This window comes from Molossus molossus, unplaced genomic scaffold (assembly GCF_014108415.1).
Source record: "Molossus molossus isolate mMolMol1 unplaced genomic scaffold, mMolMol1.p scaffold_m16_p_14, whole genome shotgun sequence".
Taxonomy (NCBI): Eukaryota; Metazoa; Chordata; class Mammalia; order Chiroptera; family Molossidae; genus Molossus; species Molossus molossus.
In genome coordinates, this window is record NW_023425349.1 from 55,253,813 (window position 1) to 55,269,368 (window position 15,556).

General features: G+C 34.0%; 1 protein-coding gene across 2 annotated transcripts in view; it reads right to left on the minus strand.

Moving 5' to 3' along the window:
* The window catches only part of RFX3 (regulatory factor X3), a 290,497-nt gene that overhangs the window by 67,245 nt on the left and 207,696 nt on the right, over positions 1-15,556 (minus strand). For both annotated transcript variants that reach the window (XM_036261527.1, XM_036261528.1), the window contains 2 exons: positions 10,304-10,485; positions 5,719-5,838 (listed from right to left, as the gene is read on the minus strand). In XM_036261527.1, coding sequence (XP_036117420.1) covers positions 5,719-5,838; positions 10,304-10,485 — 302 coding nt within the window. The remainder of the gene's footprint in view (positions 1-5,718; positions 5,839-10,303; positions 10,486-15,556) is intronic.

A 15,556-nucleotide genomic window follows, 5' to 3' on the forward strand; every position in this document is an offset into this window, starting at 1 on the left:
AAATTAAATGGGCCTCAGTTTCCTTATCAGTAAATAATATAATTTCCAAATGAAACCACGCATAGTGAGGAACACTTTAAATGTTCAATAAATACTCATCAGAAGGAGTGAGTGGTGACTCTTAATATTATCAAACTTCACACTAATTACTATAGTTAATAATTACTGAATTGTGACTCCCCTATCTTCAATGGAAAATATATTTTTTTAAAAATTCTCACCTGCCCCAACCAGTAATCAAACACTCAACCTAGGTATGTGTCCTGACCGGGAATAGAACCTGCAACATTTTGGTGTACAGCATGACGTTTGACCAACTGAGCCACCTGGCCAGGGTCAGTAGAAAATATCTACATCAGGAACTGCTACAGTGGCAGAGTGAACACTAACTACCTATGAGCAAGATTCCTTATTTATCTCCAAAAGCCAAATGCACAGGCACTCATCCTCAGCTGCCTCAGACCAGTTTCCCAGCACTAGGTGCTTAGCTCTGAAGTGACTCCAGGGGACTCTTGGTCTAAGAAAGGAATAGTAAACTACTAACATCAATCAAAGGTGAAAACCACTGGCCTAGAGATATAAAGAAATGGAGGTGAAACGAGCCCGATTGCCAGGCTTCATTCTTATCCAAAACAACCTGATTCTTAAAGAAATATTTTTCTCTAGTGCACCAGTTTAATAATGACAATAACAATTATTACTCATCTAACATTTCCATGTTTCTAGTTATAAAAAAAACTTTATATACTTTTTTCCACTTGAACTTCAAAGCCATCTGTGAGGTAGTCTATTAATTTGCATTTAGCAGACGAAGAAATCAAGGTTCAGTGAAGTTCAGTCAACACTCTGCAGAAGTGCCAGAGCAGCCTGTCCTTCCCAATTTCCAATGCAGTGTTCTTCTCACTTGTCTATGAAACCTATACCAAGGAAGGTCTCCCCAGAACAAAGGTTCTAGTCCTCCCTCACTGCCGAGGAACAGGCACGCTTTCACATCTGTCTATAGCCAAAGTAGAAGGAGCCTTGTGGTACCGTCTTTCTCACTAGCCTGTTTCCCTGTCTCAGTGCCACAAAGGTTTCTTTTTTCACAGAAGCCAATTTCTGTAGAAACCATTTAAAGAGGCAGGAAGTGGCACATTTCCTCACTTATGTAGGATGTACTAAAGTGTGACTTTTTTCCTTTATTACATATGTGACTATTTTATTACATGTGTACATTTATGTTTGGGTTAGCTTACATTTTTAAGGGTAAAAATCTCCTAAGAGTAAAGACAAGAGGACTGGGTTCTAGACCTGGCTGCTCTATGATCTTGGATAAGTTATCTACCCTTTGTAGACTTCAGTTTTCTCATCAAGAGGATGAGTTGGACTAGGTGATCTTTTCCCTCCAGCTCTAATATTCCATGATCCTGTGAGATGGGCATATTCAGTATGCCACTGTTGGTTGTGAAGTATTTGCTGAAGGAATGATAAATGCAGTTTAAATATTTTGAGAATGGCTACTGGGATCAAACGCAGCCAAGCACATCGTCAAAAGCACTTGGCTATATTCCATCACTTTTGCCACTGGGATTTGGAAGAATAGCTAAAATGTATGTGTCAACACACTCTATGTGCTTCTTTTAAATATTAAAAATAAACTGTAGCAAATGTTTTTACTTAGTTTGTACATTTGAAAATTACTGATCTCCATTTTGCTCTATATTAACCTCATTTATTTATTGTCTAAATTATGGTAAAGAAATTAGTTTATGAGTGAATTTCCTTGAAAACTAAAGATTACCACATGTAAGTGCATAAGTAATTTTAATATAAAATATTTTCAACAGAGGATATTAGAAAAATAAATTGCATATTCTCCTGCTTCCTTACCCAGGGTTCTTTACCTCTTCTCAATTCCATCAATTAATCAAACAGTTATTAAACTGTGTTAGACTAGATTCCAGTCACTTGAGTGATACTCAAAGGGCCCACAGGAACGCCTAGATCTGTGTGTTCCTCTACTGAGTGTGCATAGACTGCTGTGCTGAATAACCCAAAGCAAACAGAAGACCTTGTCTCCTTATATTTCCTCTTGCTACCTGTTATATCTCATGATTTCCTGTGAACCAAGTGAGCTCTAATATGCTCCTATATTTTAGGTAAATGGCTTGAGAATGGCTTCATCTTTTCAATTAAGCTGAACTACAGGTTTCATGACACCTGTCTTACAATCAGAAGCTATTTCCATTTATTTCCAGGCTCATGGATATGTTCCATATGGTGGTGTTGCTAGAAGGCTGATTTGTAGACAAGAAGAATTTTCCCTTCAAATCTTCAAGTTAGATATTATATATAAAGGAGCTCTAACAATTATAAAGCTGTACAAAAGAATAATCATCATTACCCCTACAACTATGATTCCAAACTTATCAGAAAAATGTACAAATTGAGCTCTAAAACTTCACTTTTGACAAAATAATCACTGCATATACTCAAATTTCCTTACTATAAGAATATGTGAAACATGTAAATTTCTACAGGAAGATGTGCACATACAGATGAATACAATAACCTTGAGGCAGTTAAACAATTTGAATATTCTAAAATATTAAATACTAGTACCTATTATGAAATATTTTAACCCTTTCACATGTCAGTTGTATTTTAACAGGAGAACAGCAATCTCCTTTTTTTTTTTTTTTTTTATCCTCACCTGAGGATATTTTTCCATATTTTGTACAGATAGAGTGGGAGGGAGAGAGAGGAAGGGAGAGAGAGAGAGAGAAACATCGACGTGAAGGGACACATCGAGTGGCTGCCACCCGCACGACCAACCAGGGCCGGGGACAAACTGCAACCGAAGTACGTGCCCTTAGCGGGAACCGAACCCGGGTCTCTCCAGACCGCAGGCCGACGCTCTAACCGCTGAGCCAAACCGGCCAGGGCGAGAACAGCAATCTCTTATGTGAATTTTTATATATTCAATGGAATCATTTGAGTTTTGGAATCATCTTATATATAAGCCACAAAACAAATGATATATTTATTTTTTCACTGTTTTCAACAAATACTCGTATGCCTTGCATTCAGACTCGAGGAGAGAAACTTCCTCTCCTAGCCAAGTGTTTCTGCACAATGGTCTTCACTTTAGACCTCCTGATGTTGCCAATTGATAGAATCCTTCAGAGACAACAGAAGGCCAATGAGCAGTCCGTGAATTTGATAACACTAACACTGTAACTGGTTAGCAAGACACCATTCTAAGAGCAACTGTCTATAATCCAAAACTTCTGTAATTAAAATAAAAACAACAACAAAAAAACAAATTAAAGGAATCTCAGTACTTCTTTGGTTCTCTAACATTATTTCACGAGAAAGCAAATACTGAAGTTGGCACAATGTATTGATATTACTGAGAACTTTATACCACTTCTTAAATATATCCATACTATATCTAATTCTAAAAGCATTTACTACTATACTAAGATTGCAGGGTTTTCATGGCTTGTTAACCTTCACAGCTCTGAAATCTTTTAATTAGGAGACTCTTTTGTGAAATCCTAGGTCTTGCTTACCTAACCCGGGCTTTTTAAATAAAGAATGTCTCTTGAAGGCTTCCATTTTCATGAAAACTTACTGGGTAGGATTCTTTGTAATTATATCAGAGGAAGAAGTAGGCTTCAGCTGTCTTAGGTGCAATTCACCAAGTTTTTTCATATTTAAGTTTGACTATGTGTTATTTTTGAATCAAACTTTTTTTTCTTGATCTCACCATCACCTTCACTGTGTAGTGCTGCTATACACGAGTGCAGAGACCTAATAAAGTAAAAACTGTAAGTGTTGCCATAACAGGTGAAGAAATAACCATAACCCATGACAATATCAGTTTATTGCAACTCACACAAATTCTATTTCCAAACATATTAGGGACTGTTTGATGCTTTATTTTATTATTTTTTTCAGAGCCTTTCTTAATATCTTTCATGAACTATACCTCAAAAAAAAATAATAATAATAAGGTTGAGAATCTGTGAAGTAAAAATCTAGAACACTTGAGATACCTCTATATAATAGCCAATCTTGTTTTGACTCTTCAGTTTGGGACATTTGCACTAGAAATTATGACTATGTTAAAACCACTTAACTTGTTTCTTTACCTCTAGTCTCTTCCCATTAAATATGTCTTGCCCAAAATAAAAAAAAATCATTTCTTAGAAAAAAATCTGAAAGTTTCATTGTTTAGCTTCAAAGCTTTACACAACTTCAAAGCTATATTCTGCACAAATAACAAACTTGACTTCATGTACCACTAAATCCATTAATCCATGACCCAAACTACTTTTTAAATCTCATCGCCCACTGAACTACTCAACCTTCTCAATTCTTCTCTTGCAATGCCAATCTCACCAAATCAGAGCATTTACCAAAGACATCGTGAACTTTATCCCTCTGTGCTTTTGTTTACATTTGTCCCTCTACCTGAATGTTCCTCTCTTTCTGATCCCTCCAAGTCCCTACTCAAATAGCACTTTCTCTATGAAATGTTCCAATCCTCTCTCCCCAAGAATTTGATAAAAATTCCTCTGTATTCCAATAGGTCCTTGATCAAAGCTTTATTTTAGTAATTCTCACACCACATTACTTAAAAACAAAACAAAGCACAACAAACCCGTGTGGCTCTCCTTCTAATTTCTTAATTCCTCAAAAGTAGGGGCTGTGTCTTCTCTCTGAACTCAGGGCCTAGCACATAGCAGAGACTCAATTAGTACTTGCTGACTAAGTAATAAAAGAACTACTATGTGATATTCTTTTTCCAGCAATGACTTAGGGCTAATACTTCTGATGGCCAAGGGACTAATCATCCCAGATCAATGGATTAGGCAGACTGATGCAGATTATCTGATTACCTATGTGTAGGCTTCCTTTCTGCTATCTAATTCAGCACGCTCAATTTAAAAGGGAAATTATAACTACTGCCAGAGCTGAACTATACTGGTAGAGAGAGACAGAGATCTTTAATTTTACTTACTCCAAACTATGATATAAGTCACATAAGACTAGAAGGCCCTTGGCTATATAACAGCATCATGGGCTTGTGTAAATCATTTTATCTGAGACTTAAGTGAAAAATAGGTATATTAATGCTTTGATTGTCACAAGGCTGTGGGGCCAGACTAGATTGAGGTATTTTTCAATTCTAAGATCTATGATTTTATCCCTCCCTCCCTCCCTCCCTCCCTCCCTCCCTCGCTCCATGAGTGCTTGAGATCTCTTACAGCTCTAATACCTACAATTCTACATCTAGGAAAGTTGGATTCAAAGAAAGTATAAGAAGTCCCAAACATTCTGCAAGAATTTATACTGTGTCAAAAAGAATGTCTTGAGAGATGTGCAGGACAGCAGGAAAGAGACTCATGAATACAGAATACATTTCTCCAGCTGGTATTTGCTCGGGTATGTTTTGCATTTAGTTTCCCTGCCTGAATAGCTTGGGATGTCACAATTAACCTAAAGAGGCCAAACAGGCTGACTGGTAAGTAATTTTAAAAGATTTGAAAAATAGGCAGAAAGAATAAAATTCTAAATCATGTTTGAGAACTGTCTGTAGTGAAAGCACGCCAACAATAGTGACATTCTTGCACACTTAGGTGTTTGTTCTATTTGTTCAGAAAAAAACGGAAACCGAACATATAAAGAAATACATAGCTTTGACATGTCAATGATAACTGCAGAGGCTACCTTTGTTTCTGTTGCATGGGTTGTTGCCTCATAGCCATATACTGCATATCTTCTTGAAGACGATTAAGAGGGGAATCTGGCTTGACACGAATCCCATAGTAATGGTACTTGGAGTTTCCTCTTCATAAAAGAACAACAAACATTAGAGACACAAAAAGTCAGTCAAACCAATATTAATCATATAGGATGTCCATATAACTTCACGTTTGGAAAAATATATAAAAGCAGCATATTCATGTTATATATTTGTGATGTGTCTGGATACTTATATATTTTGATGGTGGCTACATTTTGAGGAATCAAAGTAAGATGCTGAATCCATCGGTTCAAGGCCCTAAAAAAGTCTTTCCTTATAAACTTTCACTTAAATATTGTCAAATAGTCTCTTTATTCCATTTAAGTTACATTTTATTTTCAAATTTATATTTTAAATTTAATTTAGAAAGGGTAATAGTGAGAAAAAAAATTGCTGACCAACAAAAATTCATTAACAGGATAAAGGGTTGCACACTAAAGAAGAATTTATAATAAAGAGGTTATACAGAACCAACAGAAAAAAATCTTAATTCTACCTTTCTTAGGTAAGTTCTACATTTTTCAAGTTCTATTACTGCAGGGATGATGAAGATAACTTCACTGATGCAAGATGTTGTGGTGAAGTCTATTATATTTAATATTTTGAAACCTAAAAAGAAGCATGCATTTATTCATTTTGAAACATATTTTATTAGTCTCTGTTTTTATGGATTCATATTAGTTTTGCAGGCTGAATTAGATATGTCACAACAGACATGGGGTAATTTCTCTGTGAAAATGGCAAATTTCCACCTAGAATAAAAACGCCACAATTCCTCCATGTTCAGGAGAAAATTCATGTTTCTTATTAGAAATGACAGTTTAGCTCTGAATGAAATTTGAAATTCTTGCAAAAATAACATATTAAATATGTAAATTTTTACAAAGAGAAAATAGTTTTTCACAAACCTATATATAGCCAGATATCAGTGCTCTTTTCTTTTCTTTTTTTTTTTTTTTTATCCTCACCCGAGGACATTTTTTCATTTTTTTCTTTTTGTTCAGATAGAGTGGGAGGAAGAGAGAAAGAGAGAGAGAGAGAGAAACATCAACATTAAAGGGACACATCAAGTGGCTGCCACCCACATGACCCAATCAGGGTCGGGGACAAATTGCAACCGAAGTATATGCCCTTGGCGGGAACTGAACCCGGGTCTCTCTGGACCGCAGGTTGACGCTCTAACCACCGAGCAAAACCGGCCAGGGCTCAGTGCTCTTTTCAATTTTTTTCTTCCATTTACAAGAAATGCAAGTGGAGTGCAGATTAAATATTTTATATAAAATACAACACAATACAATATACAGTTGATGTATTATAGAATTGTACACTTGAAGCATACATAATTTTATTAACCAACCCCACACCAATAAATCCAATTAAAATAAAATAGGAAAATAAATGTTGTGAGATAATTGCAACATAAGATATCCATAGCAATGATATTACTGAATTATGGTTAAATTTCTTAAGTTCAACAATGATGATAATATATAAAAACAAAAACAAAAGGCGTAAAATTTTACTTCCAAGATTAAAAATCATATATTAGATGAACCCTATATATATGAAAACACATGCTAATCCTGTTATATAAATAATATTGTTAGTTTTATTTATTTATTTTAATCCTCACCCAAGGATATATTTCCATTGATTCTTTTAGGTAGAGAAGGAAGGAGGGAGGAAGGAGGAGAGAGAGAGAGACATTGATGTGAGAAAGACACAGTGATTGGTTGCCTCCTGCGGACCCTGACTAGGGCCAGGGTTGGAACCTGCAACCCAGGTATATGCCCTTGACTGGGAATCAGACCTGACTCTTTGGTCCACAGGCTAATGCTCTAACTGCTGAGCCAAACCAGCCACGGCAATATTGTTAGCCACACCCAGCCAGTGTGGCTCAGTGGTTGAACACTGACCCATGCACCAAAAGGTCGCCGGTTTGATTCCTGGTCAGGGCACATGCCCAGGTTGTGGGCCCAATCCCCAGTGAGGGGCACGCAGGAGGCAGCCAAATGTTCTGGCTCATCAATGTTTCTATCTCTCTTTCCCTCTCTAAAATCAATAAAGAAAAAAAAATGTAAAAAGAAAATAAATGTAGGGCATCTGAGTACCTACACAGTTTTAGCAAAACAAACGGGTGTGAAAAATTAATGCCTTTAAAGAAAGGACTTCCACTCGCAGAGATTAGATCTTGTCTCCAAAATCCACGACAGAATAGAGCAAACCCAATTAGTAGTGTCCTATGGTACACAGTGGAGAGTGACAGGGAGTAGTGGTAGGGGTGGGAAGCAGATGACAGGGCTACGGAGTGAAATGATGTCTCTCTTGTGAGACCACAAAAGAGATGAAGTGTCCAGTTTCTTTTCAGTTTCTTACAAATCAGCATTTGTTTGGTTAGGGCAGGGAAGGTCGTTCTTTCTATCCCATTGGTGATGGATGGGGGAGGTCAGCAAGTCCCAAAGTCTTGGAATAAACTTAATTTGTAAATGGGATTTACAAAAGGTACTTTTTCATTTGTCTTTGTTTAGAAATGGTGATTTTATTTACTTTTTACTTAGTTACAAAACTTGAGAAAAGGTCTGGTTCTGGATTTAATGAATTCACTAGTTAATCTTATTGCTGGATAAATAAAAGTTCTGCATATACTTTGCTTTAAAAGAAAAGTATCTGAGTTAAAGTGGCTGATGATTGATACTGATTTTCTTCCTGTTCCTTGGTTTAGAGGTAGACAGTGGAGCTAATACAGTTTCCATGGTAGAAAGACATAGTACTTTGACCCCTACAATTGTCAGTTTTTCTATATGAGAGTTCTGCTTTCTTTATAACCCAACATTTGTTTAAACATTCCCCATAGTACTTATTTTTTTTTCTTATTCTTCTCTGCTGTGCTTTCTATCATTAATTATAAATACTATATAACAATTTTAAAAGGAACAGGAGACATAATTGTTACACAGTAAGAAATGGGGGAAAGAACACCCTAAAGTAAATGCTGCAATACTGCAATATGTACTGATAGAGTATGGATTCTACTCATTCATAAACCCAAACAACGCTAATTTTGTCACTTTCTATTTTAAAGATGTGTTTCAAGATTTGAATGGAGCCTCAGAATAGTATCTATTGAAATTCCCTTTCAGTTACAAAAGAAGCACAACAATACAGCTATTAGAATGTTGAATAAAGCCCAGAGTTTCAAAATATTGGCATGGTATGCATAACTACTGAGCCATCAGCAAGGAGATAGGAGGTTAGGTCCCAAACAATGGTTTTCACCGAACAATTATTTTCCAGGTTCAGGGTGGGGGGAAAATACTCAAGAAACAAACAGCTTTTATTTCAAGGAACTGAAAACCAGTATAGGTGGAAGAAAATAGACTTATGAGAAAACTAAACCTCTAGCAGTCTGAAAGCTGTATAATCACTTGAAATGCAACAGAAAGAAATAATTCACTTTGAATACATACAGACCTTATAAATCTCATAAAACCGACACACTCCTCTTTTCAGTATAAATTTATATGGTCAATTAGTAAGATTCTATTTATTTTATTAAGACTATTTTAAAATCCTTTATTAGAATACTATGAAGCTATGACTTGTAACTAATTAAAGGTAGATCATCTAATGTTATTAAGTATAGCATCTTTATTTTTATACTATTTAATATGGATTTCTGTAAGATTTAGGAAATAAAAAAATCCCTATCTTTCTGCCCAGCTACTTAAAATATTTGTGTTATGATAATTTGTAAAAATTATAGAAAAGTAAAAATAAATCTCCATATTTCTAAGTATTATTTTTATCATATTTTGACAAGGAAGGAAACAGAAAAACTAAGTATTCTTCACTTCATTGACTTTCATTCAATAAAACTATTCTCTATTTTTACTTTCAATCATGTATGGTTTCACAGTCAAGAATTTAAAAAAGGCTAAAAAGAGGTTAAATAGGACCATGTCATTAATGAGGGTTTTAAACATCCATATTTTTCAAGTTCAAATGATTTTTAATTGGTCTCCAGATATGAAAGGAAAAAATTCAGCTTTAATTTCTTACTCTATTGAAATAGAAGAGTTATTTATAGACATTTCAATGTTATTTTTCAACAGTCAACAGATACATAGTTTTCCACTTACTATGTTACTTTACTCATCATCTTTGGTATGGCCATTTTCAAAAAGAGAAGACAGTGATATATATTAACTTTTAAGGCATCATATGTAAATCTTGCACTAACAAGCTGGTCTGCTACTTTTTGTGTGATTTGAGAACAGCTCTTCTCAAAGCTTTGCTCAGCTGATGTCTAGGACAGTGCATCAGTCTGGTTTGGTAGTATTTGTTGAGTAATAAACTTTCCTTTTCTTTTGGGGATTTATAAACTGAGGTAATTCTGTACTTCTTATCTATATGTTATCTGTAATCAAGTACTTTCGCTCAAACAATATACTGAACAGCTGTAGTTTGAAGAAAAGAGAGTAATTTATTATCTTATTTTTCAATACTAACCTAGTTCCCAATCTCCTGGTTCGTAGCCCCATAAAAATTGACCTTATTAGTTTTCCAAAAGAAGCAGCATTGACTGGGTCCAGTTTGTGTTCCTGACAGTGTCGCAGGTAGTGGTTGTATAGAGTGCTTCTGGGAAGGCTCACTCCTTCTGCTGTCTCATAATTGTCCAACAGCCACTGGAGCTAGTGTAAACAAGACAGAGTCAACACAGAGAAACCACACAATTTACAGAAATGTCTGCAAGTACAATGTACAGAGATACTTAGATCTTCATCAAGCCTTGTACTAGGGTAGACTGTTGTCATTTAGAAGCCAGTGTAATCTGACTTTGAAAACTCTCAGAAATGTAAACAGCTATACATCCCTTATGACCTCAGACCATCTCCACTCCAAACACATGTAGAGAGAAAATAATTTTTTCTGTATTGGTAGCTATTTTAGGAGACAAACACCTCTTCAGGGAATTCAAATAATCCCATTAAATTGTCATAAAAAATAATTTATAATTGTTACAGAACAAAATATGTTACTAAACCTAGCAGCATGACACACAGGTGTCTTTAGAGCTAGCTTGTTGTAAGACATGAACAGCAGGTTTCCCTGTATGATTTTTTATATTAAGGTTTTATTCATTTGATAAAATTGTAATTTACTTACACAAGATAATACAATAATGGTATTTAACTACTGAGACAGAATGTTGCAAGCAGAAAGAAAAAAAAAGTTAGTAATTTCTTCCCTAGAAAGAAACTCACTAGATATTGGTAAAAAAAAAAAAAAAAAAAAAAATTATATGTAAAGAAAAGGAATCATTTATTATAATCATTTAAACTTTTCTACCTCAAAACTATTGGTTTTTGTTTGTTTGTTTGTTTTTTCCATAATTTTGGAAGGCACACTACAATTGTAGTTGGTAAAGCAATATTTTCTCAGTCATAGTTCACATTTTAAAATTTTATGTTCTGGGTGTATTTTTAAAAAGTAATATTTAAAGTATAGAATGAGCAAGAAATTTTTAGAAAATCTAACCTAGGTATGTATTATTGACTTTTAATATTAGCAAATTATTAAATTTAAAATTAAATTATTTTTTTGTTCATTTATTTATTTACAAAAGGAGAACTAAAATAGATTTAAATGACTTTCTTAAGGTCACATATTATCTCAGTGGTTGGCCTGGTTTCCAACGCATCTCCTGATTCCGCACATGCTAGCTGCTATTTCCACAAAGGCAGCAAGTAAATATTCCACTATACTTGTCCCAACACAATTCTCATGCCCTGTAGCAGTATGATAAAGAGTTGATATTTTACATGCAATTCAAAGAAATATTTCTGTAAACTACCCGAACTATTTACTAGTTTTCTTTTAGCATTTAATTATATAAAAGTAAAGACAAATATCTAAAAATGAGTTTAATAATCTCTCATGGTCAAGAAAATTATAGATAAAAATAAAAATTTTTAAATAGAATTTGAAAAATTCAAATCCAATAAAATATTTAAGGGTATTATCATAAATTGTCTTCTATAAAAGTGAAAAATAGTGCAAATGTTAAAGTTTAATATGAAATATTTTTAGTCCAAAGGTATGTTTATACATATGAGTTAATCAGACCATTTTTAATTAAATAAATCTTTTCATAGAAAGAGAGATAATTGCAGCAAAAGTTGGCTTTAAAATACTCAGAAGCTAAATGATATTAGTCAAATCTAATGAATAATTTAGGGAAAATAAAGCTTTTATTGGATTGGCTATATGGTCCTCTGAGATGGCTGAGCAAGTCAAATAATCTGGACTGTTTGGCAAACTGATTGTTCTTATTATAAGGGTTTACATTTTTAAAGATTCTTCATTTCTAAACCAGGTTTTTAAAACAATCCAAGTTTATTTGTAATATATATGTGAGTGTGTGTATACACACATAAACATGTGTACATATATTTACATAGGATGGATGGATTTATGTACATATGTATGTATGTATGTATGTATGTCATTAGTTGGTTGAAAAATTCCACAAGAGTAGGTATTCTGGTAAATAATTTTGACAGTAGCAAAGCTGCATTTTGTTCCCTGCCTCGTTTGCAGGAGGAGGAATTTGTGTTCCTTGCCAGAAGCCTGGAGATCACTTTGGAAAAGCAGAAGGAAGTCAGGTAGAAGTAAAAGCCCTAGAGGGCGTGGCACTGCTGCAGCCAGGACCGGCTAGTGAGGAAGCCTGCCCGCAACTGCACCATCTAGGGGCAGTGCCCCCAGGGACTCACTGGTACCTGGAAACTGGTTTAAGACCTACCAGATAATACTTTGAGATTTAGCTGGGAATTATATCTGCATTGTGCATGCTTGTATTTAACCTTCAAGTTTTGACAGTGATAAAATTGTAAATCAGACATTTGAGCCTGAATACAGTATAAGAAAGAATTAATTTTACTGTAAGAGAAACTTGGCAGTTAAGTATAACATAAAGGCAAACACTCTATGCACTGCCCAAGGCATGCCTATTATAAGATATATTTTTTCCTTTGGGTATTGTGTTTAATAAAATGTATTTCAACACTAGCATTAAGTAATTTAGAACTAAACTATTGCTATTCCTTTTATTCTTTTATGTCTTATAAAATATTTGTTTACACTTATGATTTTAAAAGCCCAGAAAATACCACAGGAAATTTTAACCTTTATCTTTAAAAGCTGATTACTCTAGTAATGAACATAAATTCCTATAAGGGTGGAAACTAAGATAATTGCATCTTTCGATCTTTGCCTTTAACCTGTATTAATCAGTATAGATTAAGGAAGATGAATAGGTCCTATTTTTTTCCAAAGGGAAATAGTCATTGACAAATAAAACAAAATACATCTTGCATTCTCCAATTAACATCCAAATGTAACATTTGGGCATTTTTCCCCAAATGAATTATTATCCATTAGGACTTATTTTAAGTTCAGTTCACTGATGATATGCATTTTGATGTCTTATTTCTGTCATAACTTATATTTACAGTACAGCAAAGTCAAGGAAGAGTGAGTATAAAACAAGGTTTTGCTTTGAGCTCAATATATTTATTTCAGTAGCTAAAACCAGAAAAAGTCATGAAATAATTATTTGCTAAATTGTGAAAAGTCTATAAAATTAATGCTTAAAGTTTTTTGTGTACTTTAAATGGAATTTTAAAAAAATGCACAAGCTGAAGAACATGATGTGAAAATTGGAAACAATTAACTTAAGAACATTTCTACATTCAAATTTATGATCTAAAATATCACAAATAGAATAGAATCAAAATCATTAAATGCCGATTTATATTAATCACATCAGAGAAGGAGTATAAAATAAAGTTTTCCATGAAGAGAATTACAATATTCTAATTTGATTTAGGTAGACTACATATCCTTTACCTTCAGCATCTTCACATACAAAAAATGTAGAAATAAAAACATTTAAACTAACTGACTGATGTAAAGTTAAATCAAAAGTACCATTCTAAAAACATGGAGATTAATGTTATCACTCTAGGCCACAATTTTCCGAAGGATTCAATTATTTGGAGGAAAAAACAGCACTCTATTTTTTAACTGACAGGTGTGCATGGGTAAATGGTAGAGTTATCATAATATTCTTTCACTCAATGGTAAGCAGGGAGAAGTCCACTCTCTACTAACAATATTCACACATACACCCACTGAAGCATTCTGGATAACAAAACAATGCATATATAAGGTCCCAAATAAATATACACATGATTGGTAAAATTACTTAGAATACTGAAGGTAAGATCTGTTCCCTTCTATTACTTGTTTCTTACATCCATTCATTTAACAAATCTTTAGTGAGCATCTACTATACATCAGGCACTATTTCAGACACCAAGGATGCATCAGTGGACCAAACATAAAGTCCCTACACTCCTTGAACTTTCACTTTTCAATGAATACTTTTTGTTTGCCTACAAGATGCTACTACCGAAATAATCCATTTATGTTATTGTTAATAGACTAAAACATGGCATTCAGTTTAAGTGTACTCAGTCACAGGTGGGACACTACAAAGAATATAAAACCAACAAGTTAGACATGCATTTCAACCTGGATAATAACGACATAATAATTATAAAAACAGAGCAGCAGTACCAAAGATACTTAAGAATATGCTGAAAAGGGATACCAAATGTAATCCCCCATCCATCATCTGGTATGCAGAAAGATGAAAAACAAAGTAATCAAGTTGGATTTTACTGAGAGGGGATTATTTTTGTGATTTAACCCTAACAAAAATTTTCTGAATTACCATGAATAATCAAATGCATAAACAGAAAATAAAAATCTGTTCTAGTCCATACTACAAAATAGAATGACAACAGATTTTGGGTTAAGAAATCATGATTCAGGTCCTTCTTTAGAAACTGATAAACATGGGATGCAAATTATCGACAATTTCTCTTAATTTTTTGTCTAATGAAATTGACCCTTTGTAGAAACTGATAAATCAGAGAACTATTATCATAAAGTTGAATTTGTGTCCTCTTCAAAGAATCCCACAAACTTCAAATAATTTCATATCAGTCCTATACAGTGAGAGATAAAGGCAACTTATAGTTTACTGACATTTAAAATAGTAACAGTATTTCATTTAAAAATAACCTCTCTACTAAAGTATTTCTGCACAACTGAAATTCACCAATTAGGTTAACAGAATTTAAAATACTCTTAGGAGGTGGCTTTTGACTAGAATGCATGCAGTAGTTTACTCTGGTTGTTTAGATAAATCTCACAAGAACCAGGAGCATCACTAACTTTCCAAGAACAGAAAGACAACAGGATCTTCTGTGCTCAGGGAGAAAGGAAACCTGACTGGTCAGCAGAAACACTGAACTTTTCTCCACTCTTTCCATACCATCTGTAGAATCATCTGTATTTCTAAAGACTTGACTATAAACGTGTTTTTAAATGAATTTAACTGTACCTCAGAGGTGTAATAGAAACAGGTCACCTAGAGAAAGATTATTACTGCATCAGGCAACATTTACACCCACTCTCTTTCTATTGAAATGTCTCTGGCAGTTATAAACAGTAAGGAAGATCTGTCACGCTATGTAATAAAAAAATATAAAGCCATGGAGTGACAAATATTTAACTGTTGTTTATGCAGCTTAATTCACACATTCATTAACACTAAATACTACTTTATGAATTCTAGAAGAAAATAATAATTTCCTAAAACCCAACATATTTGAGAAGTTTCAAACCAATCAA